Here is a 15347-nt window from a genome sequence, read left to right as displayed (position 1 = left end):
AATTAACGAAGAAGAGATATTACAAAGATTCTTTATTGAAAGTGGCCAGGTATTGAACATTTGCAAAGTTCATGAGTGAAGATATGCAAATAAAACTGTAAAACAGCCTTTAAAATATGTCCAATCAACATGATTCAATTGAAACAAGTTTACATAAATTATGAGCAGTACATGAATGACAATGAGCTAAAAAAATACAGTACAATTACAGGTTTAATAGTTTCGTCATAGCTGGTGGTCAGTGGGAGGCAGTATAGGGTGTGTAGAGAGACTGTGAGGAGGCAATGCTGTCCTCTTTGGCTCTTGCGACAAGCCTCTCTCTCAGACATCGAATTTGCTTCATGAGTTGCCTCTCCTTGCTGTCCAAATGTGCCCGGCCTCTGTCCAGTGAGACTGGCAAGTAGAAGAAGAGTGGGAGTGCGTGTTTATCCATGAAATTACCCATTTGAATGCTCTGTTAACTGCTCACGATGTTAACTGTGTTGACTCACAGTTGGTGGCAGTGCTCTCTGCAGGGGAGCAGCTGTTCAAGCACGCCATGGTGTTGCTTTCCGCCTCCTTAAGTGTGGCTGGTTTGGTGGAGGCCATGTTGACATTTGTGGTGTCAAATCCCGAATATCCTGGGAACATGTGATTGAGAATGTGTTACAGGTATGTGCACCTGGCTGTGAGCAAAAAAAAATCAATCCATTAATTTATTTATTCCTTCGCCCTCAGAGTCACACGTGACAATGGAACATATCACGGATGACTCGGTATGCACACGAGGACAAATTGCTAATACCCCTCTCCTGCAGCTATGCTCAGGGATAGTTAAAGGGAGACTCCATGGACCTTAAATTTCTGAATGTGTGCAATTGTCACAGGAGGATCAGGCTGCTTGGAGATGATATGATAGCCCTTTCTGAGAAAAGTCTCCTTTGCTTTCTCTGATCCATGTTTAGTGTGGTACACAATGTCACCAAACAGGAGAGTGATCGCTTGTCATTCTGTAACAGGCTTACTGATTACAAGTTTGAAGTCAAATGTGAGGCTATTGTGCAGTGGTCCCCAACCTCACGGCCAATACGAGTATTTTGTTACAGAAAATTTCAATTAAACTTTGTCTTGTGTTCGGGTCCAAATTGGCCCTCTACATGTAAAAAGTGCCTTTTCCTTTTTATGTACCAAGACAAGGTTTCATCTAATCCCCAGACACAATGAATGTTTCCATCATTTTTGAATTTGCTTATCCTCACGAGGGTCGCGGACATGCTGGTGCCTATCCCAGCTGTCTTCAGGCAGGAAACGGGGTACACCCTGAACTGGTTGCCAGTCAATCACAGAAGATGAACAACCATCCGCGCTCATACTCACTCCCAGGGACAATTTTGAGTGTTCCATTAACCTGCCATGCATGTTTTTGGAATGTGGGACGAAACGAGTACCTGGAGAAAACCCACAGGGGAAAAAAGCAAATTCCACAAAGGAAGGCCAGAATTGAACCTTGCACCTCTGCACTGCGAGGCCAACAGGCTAACCAGTCGACCACTGTGCTGCCTTGAATGAGTTTGTCTTCGTTCAAAATAAATTCAAGAACAAAATAAGTCAGGTTAAGATGTTGACTTGTTCAGCATGACACTATGTGGTCATAAAATTGGGCTGAGCAATCGAGCAGATCACATTTTAAGTACCGTATTGGCCCGAATATAAGACTGTGTTTTTTGCATTGAAATAAGACTGAAAAAGTGTGGGTCGTCTTATATTCGGGGTCTAGACATTAAAGTGAGTCGAACATCGGCCAGGTTAACCAGCACAGCTGAGGAGAAGTTATGATGTCATTTACATTTCAAGAACCAGAATCCATTCATTTATGAATGTGATTGCAATTTAGATTTATAGGAAAAGAGGGGGTCGTCTTATAATCAGGGCCGTCTTATATTCGGGCCAATACCGTAGATATACCGTATTTATATGAATATATGTCAATTTATTCCATGCAGTACAACGTCTATAACACTCTGGGCATACATTTTATTTTCGAAGCTGGCTCTCTCGGAAGCAATTGTTGACTTTAAATTGAGGCTGGACTGACCTATTCTAACTGAACTGGAGGGCTTCAATTTCCACTGCTCACAACAAGGAACATGAACTCGACATTGTGTTTTGTATGCACGCTCTTCATTATACATGCCCTGCGGTGTGAATATAGCTTTAGTTTTTGGCCTCACAGGTGAAATTGAGGTAATCATAGAAGTGCGTCGACTGTAGCTAAAAATCTCCAAATGCAAAGTACGATATGTAACTGTGACTTGTTACTTATTACGGATCAATTTACCATATTGGCTCGAATATAAGACGGTGTTTTTTTGCATTGAAATAAGACTGAAAAAGTGGGGGTCGTCTTATATTCGGGGCCTAGACATTATACCCATTCACGACGCTAGATGGCGCCAGATATCCTTGATGCGAATGCTGAACATGACTCCCTAGGCCAAAGTGAACCCGTCACAAAGAATAAAAAGAAAAATAGCGGTAGCACGAAGAAAAATAAACAAATAGTGGTAAGAAAGAAAAGAGAAGAAAATAATAGAAGAGACAACAGAATATAGTGATAATCTGGAGAAAAGTGGGTAGAAGATAGGCCAGGTTAAGATTAAGATTAAGAAAACCTTTATTAGTCTCGCAATGGAGAAATTCCAGATTCACAGCAGCAAAGTTATGAAAGGAAGAAGTAGAACAACAAAAAAAACCGGCAGCTGAAGAGAAATTATGATGTAATTTACATTTCAAAAACCAGAAGCCATTCATTTACGAATGTGATTGCACTTTAGATTTGAATGAGGCAAAATAACATGCCTTTTCTCTCAAATATATTGTTGCAATCGTTTGTTTCAGATATACTGTAATTATTTTCTGTATCAAATTAATTTGGTGTTCAAAAAGTCTTTTTTCAAACTTGAGTCTTGAAAAAGAGGGGGTCGTCTTATAATCAGGGCCGTCTTATATTCGGGCCAATACGGTATTTCACAACCAGCAATATTGATAACTATGCTTTTTATTTTACATATTCCACCTAAATGTTTTTTTCCCCATCTACCACCTCAATTATGTCATTATGGAGGGATTCCAAAGGCCAGCTGTGATGCTCTGGTGAACTCCGTGCCAAAGGGGGTTCAACTAGTGCTGGAAAATAATGGCTCCACAAAATAATGGCAATTTGGGCACAATTTGGACATTATCGTGTATGGGTGTACTCAAATCTGTTGTCAGCAGTTTCGACAATGGGCTGCGATGGCCCTTCCTGCTCGATGACTTTCTCGTGTCTCGAGTGGAAGGAATGTAAAGGCTGTTTAGCAAGTTTTTACGGAGATGGTTGGAAGCCACTCCAACCTTCAGTGGAGTCAACTTGTGTAGTAAGACCTTGAAATTTCCCTTGCCAATTTCATCAGTGGTCAAGGAGTTTGAAGCCACCAAGGTAAGGCATAATGAGAGTGTGACTGCATGTGTGTATTACTTGTGTCCGCTGCAGGCTTGGACTGCTGTCGCTCCATGTAGTGCCCTCTCTGACTCATCAGTTCATCCCACTGCAAGGCACACAGAGCACCCACCCATTTTTCAGGAGATCATTTTGAATTTAACCAAAAAAATCTGAGCTATTTTTTCCTTGTTCTCACCTCCTTTCCCGCCACATCTTTCGGGCTGTACGTAAGCCGGTCGCCTTCCGCCAGCGTTCGCCTTCTCTTCTCCAGCTCACCCTCCATCTGCTGGTGGCGCTCGGCAGCGACTTCCCATTGCCCGTTGCGATTGGAGCCCGGCTGGCGCGCCTCCGCCGGGAAGCCCTCCTGTGTGAGTGCGCCGAAATGATGTGAAAGTGAGCGCCAAATGCCAAAGGAGACGCTGAAGCGAAAGCGGAGCAGGAATGCGACTTCGATAGCTTTCTTGTTGAGAAATATTATGTTGGTAACATATGTCATCCCGCGGCCTCATCAATATTTGAGTTGGACAACATTCAATTGACAAACTACAGAACCATATTGCTACCATCGTAGAAAAACAGATAAACACTCATTCATTTTACAAGAAGTTTGACTTTACACATGGCAAAACCAGCATGAGCAAGTTATCACAACTTTTACGAATGAATTCCTCCCCCAAAATTTTAAAACGTATTCCTTTCTACAATTGTACCCAATATTCTAATTTGGTGTGATTGTGAGTATAAATGTTTTTTTTTTTGTCCATGTGTGCCCTGCGATTGGCTGGCAACCGGTTCGGAGTGTCCCCCGCCTACTGCTCAAAGACGACTGGGAGAGGCGCCAGCATGCCCAACACCCACGTGAGGATAAGCGCTTCAGATAACGGATGCATGGATTTTGCACATTGAACCAGATTGCTTTCATTGTGACTAAATAGAGGACCAAACTGGCGTGAATTTTGCTCATGTGAAAAGTGGCTGGCTTCAAACAAAAGATGCAACGTCCTGAGTTGCTTAACACATGGAGATGTAAATATCCTGAAATAAAAGCTGGACTTCTGAACCTTTGTATCCAATACATCTTTTGATCAGAAACCCAGATACCTTCAAGTATACAAAAAAAAGTGTGTGGTTGTAACCTGGAAAATATCCATCATCCATCCATTTTCAGAACCGCTTGATCCTCACTAGGGTCGCGGGGGGTGCTGGAGCCTATCCCAGCCATCTTCGGCCAGTAGGCGGGGGACACCCTGAATCAGTTGCCAGCCAATCGCAGGGTACACAGAGACGAACAACCATCCACGCCCACACTCACACCTAGGGAAAATTTAGAGCGTCTAATCAGCCTGCCATGCATGTTTTTGGAATGTGGGAGGAAACCGGAGCACCAGGAGAAAACCCACGCAGGCCCGGGGAGAACATGCAAACTCCACACAGGGAGGCCGGAGCTGGAATCGAACCCGGTACCTCTGCACTGTGAAGCCAACGTGCTAACCACTGGACTACCGGGCCTTTTTCACCTGAAAAATAGTCATAAAAATATATAAGAGCTAATGTAAAGTGTAAATTGGCTTAAAGCTCTGTGAAAATGTGCAAAAGAATTCAAAATTAATACCCAAATGTATTTTTTCATGTCTGTTTTTCCTCAAAACCTCGCCCAAAAAATAAAACTCACGGCTGTGTTGACTCAATTGCTCTCCCGAGTGGTTGCTAACTAGGTGCTTAGTTGGCTTATGGAACAGCACATCATTCCAATCACTTCAGACACAACAGGTGTTGTTCATTTCAGACCTCACCTGCATGTTTGTTTTCTCTCTTTCTGCGTTTTTCATCCTCATGTCGGCAACCTGTCGTTCGACGCGAAGCTGCTCCTTGCATAGTTGCTGAAAAAAAAAAGAAGGCGTCAAAGAAGAGGGTGGTGAAATGCCTGCCAGCGGCATTTAAAACCAACAGCTTTTATGTTTCAAAAAAATGAAAAGAAATTAGTTCATCATTGTCATTTGGCAATATTCCACAAAACTGTATCACCGATTCCCATTAATGCTGAGGAAGGACTCACTAAATTGAGAGTAAATATGGACACAAATACAGATGCTATGCTATACCGCTCTCACATTGAAGAGAGGGGAGCAGGAGAGGACACAAATGAGCGTAAAAGAGGATGGAAGATGACAGAAAGGTGTCACCTGTTCAAGCTGCTTCCGCTGCACCTCCAGTTCCATCTGCCTGAGGTCCAGATCTTGGAAGGCCTCAGTTGTTTCCTGCTCACGGAGTTCCATCTGCAGCCAAACAGTTACAGTCGGTTCTCATTGGCCAAAGGGTGATGAACACCACCAACATGGGAAATATTAAGTGACTGGATGCAACTTTAGCTACACCGACACACTAACGAGCTCTAATGCTAGTCATCTTTGACAACGATAGTTAGTTTTTGACTCTCGTAGCTCACGTGTACCGTTTTAAAAATGCTTTTCACGGCCCTACAGGTTCTCTTTGCAAGCACCCTCCGTAATTGTTCATGAAATGCCTTTTTTTTTTGCAACAGCCTTCCATCTTGCCCTGCTAATAGAAACGTGTCGCAGGCTATAATGCAAATCTTCGTTGACAGAAACATTGAAATGTAATATTTATTCTACACATTTTTTACAGCATTGGGAAATGTTAGGAATGTTTGTGTCATGTTTTTACTCCTATAGAAACCATATTTAAAACAAACAAAAAAAAATTGCCTCCCACATCTTTTTCCATTTTCAAACATTTTTATAAAGCTCCAGGAATCCACTAGATGGCGCTAAAGAGCCGCATGCGGCTCTGGAGCCTTGTGTTGTCGACCCCCCGGACTCTGTAGTTAGTTTTACGACAGATAACAGTTTAGTTTTGATACAATACATTTTTATTTTTGGGGCGGGGGACGTTCCACATGCAAAATTATTCATCCCCTTTTGACATTCATCTATTTTTCTGGTCAATGAATTATTCATTAGAATGCTGAAATAATGCCAGAAGTTGCAAGGAAACTTTCAAATGCTTCTATAATTGGGCTTCCATCATCAAGTCCAATTGAGGACCTGAATGGAATAAAATTGGCAACGTCCTCCTCACCTTCTTCATGATCTCCCTGTCCAGTCTGTGTATTTGCGAGACATGGAGGTCCTGCTGGTGTTTGAGAAGACGGCTTTGATTTGCATCTAGCAGCTGTAACTCCTTCACTTTCATCTCTCTCTTCATGGCTGCCAAACTGTGAAAAGGCCGCGACAATTGAAAACCGTTTTCCCAACTTGTCAATGCAAACATGCACATCCAGTAAACGCCCAACGTTTACGTTTTCCTTTGCTGTGTGAGTTTCTCTTCCTCTTGTGCTAAGATATTTCTGCGCTGCTCTTCAGCCTTCCGCAACAGCTCCTGTCAAAGTCAAAGGAGTTGAGTCAGAACCTTTTCAAAAGTGCATTTTGTTTCTTCCCGACATGTGATTGCTCTTTGAAGCTCTACCTGCTGTACATAATAGGCATCCTCTTCCGCTTGGCGCCGCACCAAATCTTTACGCCGCGACATTATCTCCTGCCTTATGAGACCAAGTATGTAAACCTTTTACAGCTTTTCTTTCTCAATGAAAAATGATCTTTGTCAAGTGCAATATCACCTCTCCTGGAGGTACACCATCTCTTGCTGTCGTATCTTTTCCCTCTCCCGGTTCTGATATTCCACGATGAACTCAGGGTAGTGGTTAAACACAGGGTACTGGCCTTTAGTCAGCGGCGTGAAGTCAGAGAGCATCCTCCTCGGATGAATGTCAGCCGGCGTGGTAGTCATCAGCCGGTAGGAATCTTTGATCAAGGCTTCCATGTCCAAGTTGTTCCGATGGTGGAAAAAATACTAGCAGGTGGGAAAACAGGGCACGTTCATTTTATTTCACGCAGGAACCAATGGTACACGTGAGCTACGATCGCCAACAGGCTGCAAAAGTGCATCGTGTGCCTCAGCGTCAAGGCTGTTGCTCATCATGGCATGCGTGTGTGTGTACGTGCATGCGTGTGTACGCGTGCGCGGCAACGGGTCGAATGCGGGAGGTTGGTTGATCAAAAAGTAGATCTTCGGTCAAAAACATTTGGGCACCCCTGTAATAGACAGTATCAGGAGTCCTATTTCAAATCCAGCTTTATCTCAATGGGAGATTCTCACGCACCACCAAGCCTCCTCTGCATAATATTTTTCATGCACTTATTTTGAAGGCAAGTTTAACCATTGCCATAGCGACCAGAGAATGTTACGGCCAGATAGGATGTTCCTCGTGTCATGATTCGTGTTTATTATTATGTTTCGAAAATACCACACTGTTCATGCAGGTCATATCATACTGTATTGTTGTATCTATTCCGGCCTTAAAGGCCGGTCCCCAAAAATATTGTCTGACATAAAACCGGTCCATGGGGCAAAAAAGGTTGGGGATCTCTGCTGCAGTCGGTGCAGATCGGCAGTGGTTTGGAATGAGACCTGTTGTTGATTACAACAGGACTTGTTAGTGTGTATTCATACCTGCAGAAAAGGTCCGGACCAGCGTGGCTGTGCGGTAAACGAAATCTGGTCAATTTAAGCGGACCAAACCACCTAGGTGTGAAGACACCCTTAATTTTTTTCTTTGTTTTGTTGTTAAAATAGATAAAAACAGGGTAAGATAGATATCTATTTTTATTTATTCATAGCACCGCCGCCAGTCATTCACAAGTGCAAAATATTTCTACTACAGCCATGATAAAAGATTGCAATGAACCTGTACAGGTGTGCACTTTCTCCGGTTCATTCAGTATTTGTGTCAATTCATTTTTCAGGTTCAATGTGTGTTGTTGTTGTATTTAAGAGTAGACATACTTTATACAATATGAGAGAGTGAGCAGTAGAGGAAAAGCGAGAGTGAGAGAGACAATACCTCAAAGTCCTGTTTCTGAGAGCAGAGCAAAAGGGGCTCCCGGCAGCGTGTCAGGTAGGCCACGCAGGCCATCAGCAGGAAGGACGGGTGGTTGGAGAAGACATTGTCGAAGAGTCTGAGCCATTCGTCACGAGTCAAAACCTCAGAGAATAAAGACTCCAAAAGGGGCCACACGTAGAGCTACCATAAACACACGCAGTTCATTAATAAAAAAGAAAACATGGGGTCACCTGTATATTAATTGGCGGACTCGGGCATACGCCTTTTCCATGTTGTGTGTAGTCATGTGGAATTACCTGGGAGGTGATCCCACAGTCCACCAGGTGTTGCAGCAGCTCTTTGTCATGATGTGCCACAATGTTCTCTGCCATGTTCAGGATGTTCAAAGGCGGGTTAGGGAAGTACTCAAACCAGTGTTGACACCAGTTCACTGTGACACAGCACAACCAAATCAACTCAAATCATAGCCAGCGAGCCACAAAATTTGTGTCATGCGCAAGAAGCTTACCCAAGACAGTGGCCACCATTTCAAAACACAGCAGAGAATTGTTCTGAAAGAGTTTGACAAATGGAAAGGCTAACAGCGGAAGATACTCTGCCTCTCCAAAGATAGAAGCCCAATGAGACAGTGCAGATAAAACCCTGTGAGTGGAGAAAGTGGTTTCGGACACAAAATGTTGGAAGAACCTTCTGAAGGTTTGACAATTGAAAATGTCAAATCAAATGATGTGTACCTTTGCAGCCCTCTCTCAAGCTTTTGACTTTTGATGGGATACTTCTCCTGGAGCGTGAGATAGGCTGAGTGGAGGCCTTTTTCAGTCAGACTGCTGAATGCTGTGTAGTTCTCAGGCAAGCATAGCAAGGACCGCCACACAAATGTCCTAAAACATCGCACAATATTCTGCTACATTCACGAGCTCCAAACTGAAGGGAGAATCGGCGTACCTGTATTTTGCAGGGTATTCGCCAAATGTTTTCAGAAGTCCCACCAGTCTTGTCTTGTTCAGACCACCGGGGAGTTGATTCTGTTAAGATATTAAGAATGACCTTTATTACAACAAAAATATTATCATGTAACGGCTCGCAATTTACATCTATAGCAAACTGAGCTTATGATTGTATAGACAACAAAGTCACTTTTTAATCTATTTGATTTGGTTCATTTACTGTTCTTTCTTCAACACCATCTATACTTTGTCTGACTGTTGTCTTTTGTGTTGGAGAAGTGGAGGCATAAGGAGAGCATGGGATGGGTTGATTCATTTATTTTGTTCAACTGTCATATTGTATATAGTATGTCAGCATGTTGTGCATGGCATTAAATTAACCCCCCCCCCCAAAAAAAACTCAACGAAAATTCTAAATCAGTTAGGAGCCGATTTACCAATAATTTAACTCACCTGGTGTCAAACGCACGGCCCGGGGGCCAAATATGGCCGGCCATATCATTGTATGTGCCCCGCGAAAGTCAATCAAGCATGTCAACTTGCATAATGCTTCCTAAAATCTGTACCAAATTTTAAAATGATCGGATGTACCGGTAATAAATGAAAGCTGTTGTCAGCATTTTCTTGTTACCAAAGCCCTCATTACAGTCACTTGAATAGTAATAGAAGTGATTATTCTTGACTTCTTTATAACGGTTCACAGTTGTAATGGCCCTCCAAAGGGAAATGGCAACTACAATGTGGCCCACGACAAAAATGAGTTTGACACCCCTGCTTTAACTGAACCCCCCCATACAGTATAGCCCACAACTTAAAAAGATTGTCATTGTCTGTATTCCTACCTCTTTATCCTCTATTGCAGGGGCAGGGCTCTTCACCCGTTTGGGTCCAACTGCGTGATCGGCTGGTCTCTGTATTGTATCAGATTTGATCTTTGAGTTTGATGGTGCCTGATTTGATGCATCATCAGAGACTATTGCAACTTGTGGAAGAGGAGGCTGTGGAGAACAGTAGGTTATAAACTACAATCCCACAGAGCATGCTCATTTCAAGCCAGATGTTTCTCAGATGCATGTTACTTTGTTTAAATCGTCCGTGAGACTCGGAACACTATAGACGCTGATGCTTCCGTCATCCAAGATGGCTACCACATGACGACCAGTGGGGCTGAAGGTGACTGTGTTGATGGCATTACTGTGGGATCCGAGATGGAAGAGCACCCTGGAGGTGTGAATGTTGATAAAATGCATAATTCCATCTTGGCCCAACACACCCAATGTCTGTGAAGAGAGCAGGAAGAGAGAAGTGTGAAAACACAATTTATGCCCAGATGCATCCCGAGACTCCCAATCACCAGTTTTGGTCAGTGAAAGGGAAATAATTGCCAAAGGACCACAGCAATCCAGCACGGCAAGCGTACCTGACTGGATCCTCCATCGAAGCTGTCAGGAAGGAATTCCAGCTGTCTGACAGTTCGAACCTGAGTGGGCATCTGCATCACCTTGACCAGCTTTTTGCTGTCCAAACACCACAGGTGCAACAGATTGGACCGGCCCCCAGCTGCCAGGCTCTTACCATCTCTGTCAACACCAGACATTTGCATCACCGTCAACACCAGACATTTGCATCGCCGTGGATGTAGACAGTGATGACAAATCATTTTTAAACTACAAAACAACAAAAACATGAGCTGTAACAACTATTACGGAAAAAAATAATTATACAAGTTTCTTTGGAAACTAATATGTTATTTTGCTTGAATAACACATTTCATTTTTTGAGGGTATAACTCATGAGTTCAGAGTCCATCTGGATGTGGCCCACTCTTCCCTTACAATGGCAGCCTTTATTTGTTCCAAATATCATAGGGTGCTAAATTATACTTGTACTTTGCGGCAAATATTTTCTTTATTTTTCCAAAACATTTTTCCAGCCTTACCACAGTCTCTCGTCTTTCTCTTATTCTTCTTTTTCTATATCCACGGTATTGTATGTTGGGTTTTGGTGAAGCCTTACAAAACATGCTACAGTGGCGCACACTCATTGGCCGGCCTGGCTGAGAGGAAAGAAACTCACTGCGTTACGGCAAAGGTCTTGTAGAAGAAATGGAGTCCACGGTCTGGTACCGGAAGCTGGTATTTGCACACCAGCGTGTTGCTCTCCCAAGCAAAGATGGAGTTGTCACTGAAACAGCTGAGAATGGTGTTGCTGAAAGGGAGGAAGAAAACCTGGAACGAGAACAACCATTACATTTATTATGAAACTCAAGATGAATAACACGGGCAAGTGACATCAATTAGATTGAAGTCTAAGAAAGCAAATATGGTTGCTTGCCCTTTGATACAGACACTTTATTTTCGTACATCCGCAAATGTAAACGTACTGAGTGAGTAGTTGAATCCATTGTGTGGGAAAATGTTCTTTACCTTCCGTATGCCAACTGACTGATGGACGTTAAGCTTCCTCTTCCTCTGGAATGTGTCCAGGTCCCACAGCTGAGCGGTGTCTGAGGATGTGGTGAGGGCGTAACGGCCTGAGCTGTGGATGGAGATGGACGAAACGGTACCTTCATGACCCCGCATCCAGCTGATCATCTGCTTTGTGTCTGTGCAAAAAAAAATCATTTTTTTAAAGAAAAAAGTATACATTTCTGGAGAGCAGAGAGATTCACAAAACGACATCAATGAATGACAGATGAAGTAGCTTCTTGATAAAGCAGAAAGCAGGCATCAAAGATACAAATGGACTCAATGATGTTGCTATTTGTGTATGTTTCTGTCAAACCTTGGTCAAAACACTTAATGGTATAGTCAACAAGAGCCACCAAGAACTCTGTGCTCCGATGTAAGCTTAACGCCAGAGCAGTGCAGGCCTGTCCCGTCTTCTGCACGAGACGAAATCTGTCCAAAGATGAGGAAAAAAACAAATTTAGTGAAAAACGTCACTTCCTTCAAGGAAGATTCTCAAAGAAAAACTGTGTTGCCAGAGTATGCAGCATACATGTCATGTACATACATCAAGTATGTATCAGACATGGGGCAAGTGTAATAATGCGTTTTGGAATACACTGGGATTCTGAACAAAGAATTGACTCACCTGTTTCTACTTATATCAAAGGCATAGATGTTGCCATGGTGATCACCAGCCAGGAAGGATTCTCCTGTGGTGTTAAATGCTGCATGGAGGAAACGCACTTTTACGTGCTGAGCAGTACGTACCACCGTCAACAACACACTGTGGAAAGACAAACATCAAACTCATAAAGAAAACAATAAAAAATATTTTTTTAGTGAAAATGAGACTGATTAGTGTGCAGTGTATATTAACACAAAAAATATATTACTAACATGTACAAAGACACACAAATGGTTGTTTGTTTTTTTTCTTCTAGACACTCCTCGGATCTACTTGGGACATGTCTTAGATCTACCGGTAGATCAGGATCTACCTAATGGGCACCCCTGATGTAAACTGTCAAAATCTGACATGCTGTTTTCGGCCTTTTTGAACACAGAGTTGTTGTTTGTAACATACTACAATTGCCATGATATTCAATTAATCCAATTTAGACAGTCGCAGCAGACCTCTGCTATTCTGTGTTGGCACGGATCGGGCCGGCCAACAAATAACAAAAATCGATCGATCAATCGAAACTTTATTTAGATTTGCTTGCTCGATACCCAAGTTATTGTTGTAATGACGTGAAATTGAAAAAGAGGACAAATTAAGCTCATGAATGCAACATTTGCAGCAATAGCTTCACACCCAAATAACCTCTCCTTCATCTCATCCAACACGAGCAGGACACGGCAGGACTCTTGACAGTGCAAATCTCTGTAAATATTTAAGGTAAATCTGTACTTCAGTGATTACCTTCCAAAGCCCTCCTGCATTGAAAAAATTGCCACGTAGCTTTTTCATATGTTATTTCTAAATTCATACATTCAGTCCTTTTAAGACCCCGTGGGAATGCTGAATGACTTGTGACTGAGACCACACTTTATGACACTGGGCAGGACTTTTCTCTCAAGAACAAGGGTGTCAAACTCATTTTGTCTCATGCCACTTTGAAGTGAAGTCTTCCCTCGGAGGGCCGTTACAACAATGAAACCAAATAAATGTTTCATTGTCTCATCGTATCATTACTTCTATACAATAAAAATTGATGGCTTACTAGTTTTGAAATCGCTGAAGTCAACTATATAGTTTGTTCAAATATGTGAAAAGATTTCAACGTTATGCATTACACATGACAATTTGACATTTCAATACAGATTTTAGCAAGGTCATGGAAGTTGACAGGCATGATTTGCTTTCATGGGCCACATAAAATGATGGAGCGGGCCGGATCTGATCCTATAGAACAGGGGTGCTCAAACTTTTTGGATCGAAGCCTGAAACTGAGGCATGCGACACACTTTTGCAGCCTGTTAACTATCGTAGCTCACACGTACCGCTTTAAAGTGCTTCCCCTGGGCCCTCCTAGATTCCTATTCTTTGCTCGTGCCCTTGGTGAATTGTACACGAAGCAAACTCTGAATGAGAATAATGACGATAAAAGATAAAGCGCAACAGTTCTGATCACAGGCTGCAATTGCAGACTGCTGAGAGCTAACAACTTCCGGTGACGTAATCACGCGCCACTATAAATTCAAGATTGACCTGCTTTATTTTATTTTTTAATATTTTTTGGGTAAAAATGAGACTGATAGGGGTGCAGTGTACATTAACACAATATATATTATTAACATGTACAAAGACACACAAATGGTTGTTTGTTTTTTTTCTCCTCGACACTCCTCGGATCTACTTGGGACCTGTCTTAGATCTACCGGTGGATCACGATCTACCTAATGAGCACCTCTGCTCTAGAACAACTTGATAGACTTGACATTTCATTGTACCCTGCACAGATTTAAGACACCCTGTGCCAGATGAAGCTAAGCATCCCAAGAATACAACAGAGACTCAGGTATTGGAGTAGAGAAAGTGTTCTCTTCTTGGCATGCTTAATTTTTGTATCTGTCAATATAAAGTTGATGTGCCTTGCCAAAAAGTTCCCGTTTTGGCTGGCCTGCCCATCGGAAGTTTTCTCAAAAACTTTGTGGCTTGTCAACCAAAAAAAAAAACATTAATATTTTCTCCTAGCAGATCCATGTGTATACCGAATACAGTATAATAAGGTTTAAATTGGCTTCAAATCTAAATCTTCTATAATGGTCATGCTATATGAAAGAATATTCGTAAGTTACATCATAAACTTGAATTAGAAACACGAACCAAAAAAATTTATTCATTTATGCATCTAAAATAAATAATCATGCTATGTCTAATCAGTAAACAGCATTCTAAAAAAATTGATACTCTTTTAGTAGTTAGCAGCTTGAGCTCAAGCAATAAACAATTTGTCGTACCGTTCATTACTGACTTAATTTGAACGATAATTGATGACTGGTTAGTCATTGCTGACTTCCGTTAACCACATTGCACAGTAGGCTTTATGGAAAATACAGTAAACGTTTACAAAATCCTAATCTTAATATAATTCACCATTGGAACTGTTTCCATCTTAGACACCTACAATGAACGTGCAAAGAGCCAGAGCCAATTACCCTTTTCCAGAAGCCGTTTTTCGATGCTTGAGCTTCCCCTCTTCTCTGTTTCCGATGTCTGTCACATCCATTTTAATGAATATGGTCTGTGAAAAGTTGAATTATAAAGGAAGTTCTATTTGGAGCAACATGACAAACTGCAACGTCCAACAGTTGATCTAATCTCTGCGAGCGGGGCGGGCAGCGGGAAATGTTTGGACAGAAAACCAACTCTTTTGATTATGAATAAACAAACAAGTCCCAACAAATTTCAGTAAAAGCTCTGATATTTAGCCAATTTTAAAAGGCCTTCTCCCGCGTTTTAAATCGTAAATAAACTAATTTACCCCTAATTTCTGTTTCCGTAGTGATTGGGAATTAATCGGTGTCGCTGAGAGACAACGTAATACATAAACAGAGAGATGCAC

General features: G+C 42.2%; 1 protein-coding gene across 1 annotated transcript; it reads right to left on the bottom strand.

Moving 5' to 3' along the window:
• Positions 1-17: 17 nt before the first annotated feature.
• Positions 18-15347, bottom strand: tbc1d31 (TBC1 domain family, member 31). Its single transcript, XM_052064656.1, has 23 exons — positions 14941-15347; positions 12425-12562; positions 12113-12228; positions 11755-11933; positions 11405-11556; positions 10749-10908; positions 10408-10608; positions 10171-10326; positions 9327-9406; positions 9116-9262; positions 8890-9023; positions 8678-8811; positions 8382-8561; positions 7098-7330; positions 6947-7019; positions 6780-6859; positions 6560-6695; positions 5644-5736; positions 5254-5340; positions 3657-3824; positions 3497-3566; positions 492-620; positions 18-393 (listed from the first exon to the last, which is right to left on the bottom strand). The coding sequence occupies exons 1-23, from the start codon at positions 15009-15011 to the stop codon at positions 239-241; spliced, it is 3072 nt and encodes a 1023-aa protein (XP_051920616.1). The 5' UTR covers positions 15012-15347; the 3' UTR covers positions 18-238.

Source organism: Hippocampus zosterae, chromosome 5 (assembly GCF_025434085.1).
Source record: "Hippocampus zosterae strain Florida chromosome 5, ASM2543408v3, whole genome shotgun sequence".
Taxonomy (NCBI): Eukaryota; Metazoa; Chordata; class Actinopteri; order Syngnathiformes; family Syngnathidae; genus Hippocampus; species Hippocampus zosterae.
Note: the sequence above shows the minus strand (reverse complement) of the source record. Positions and strands in the feature narration are given on the sequence as shown.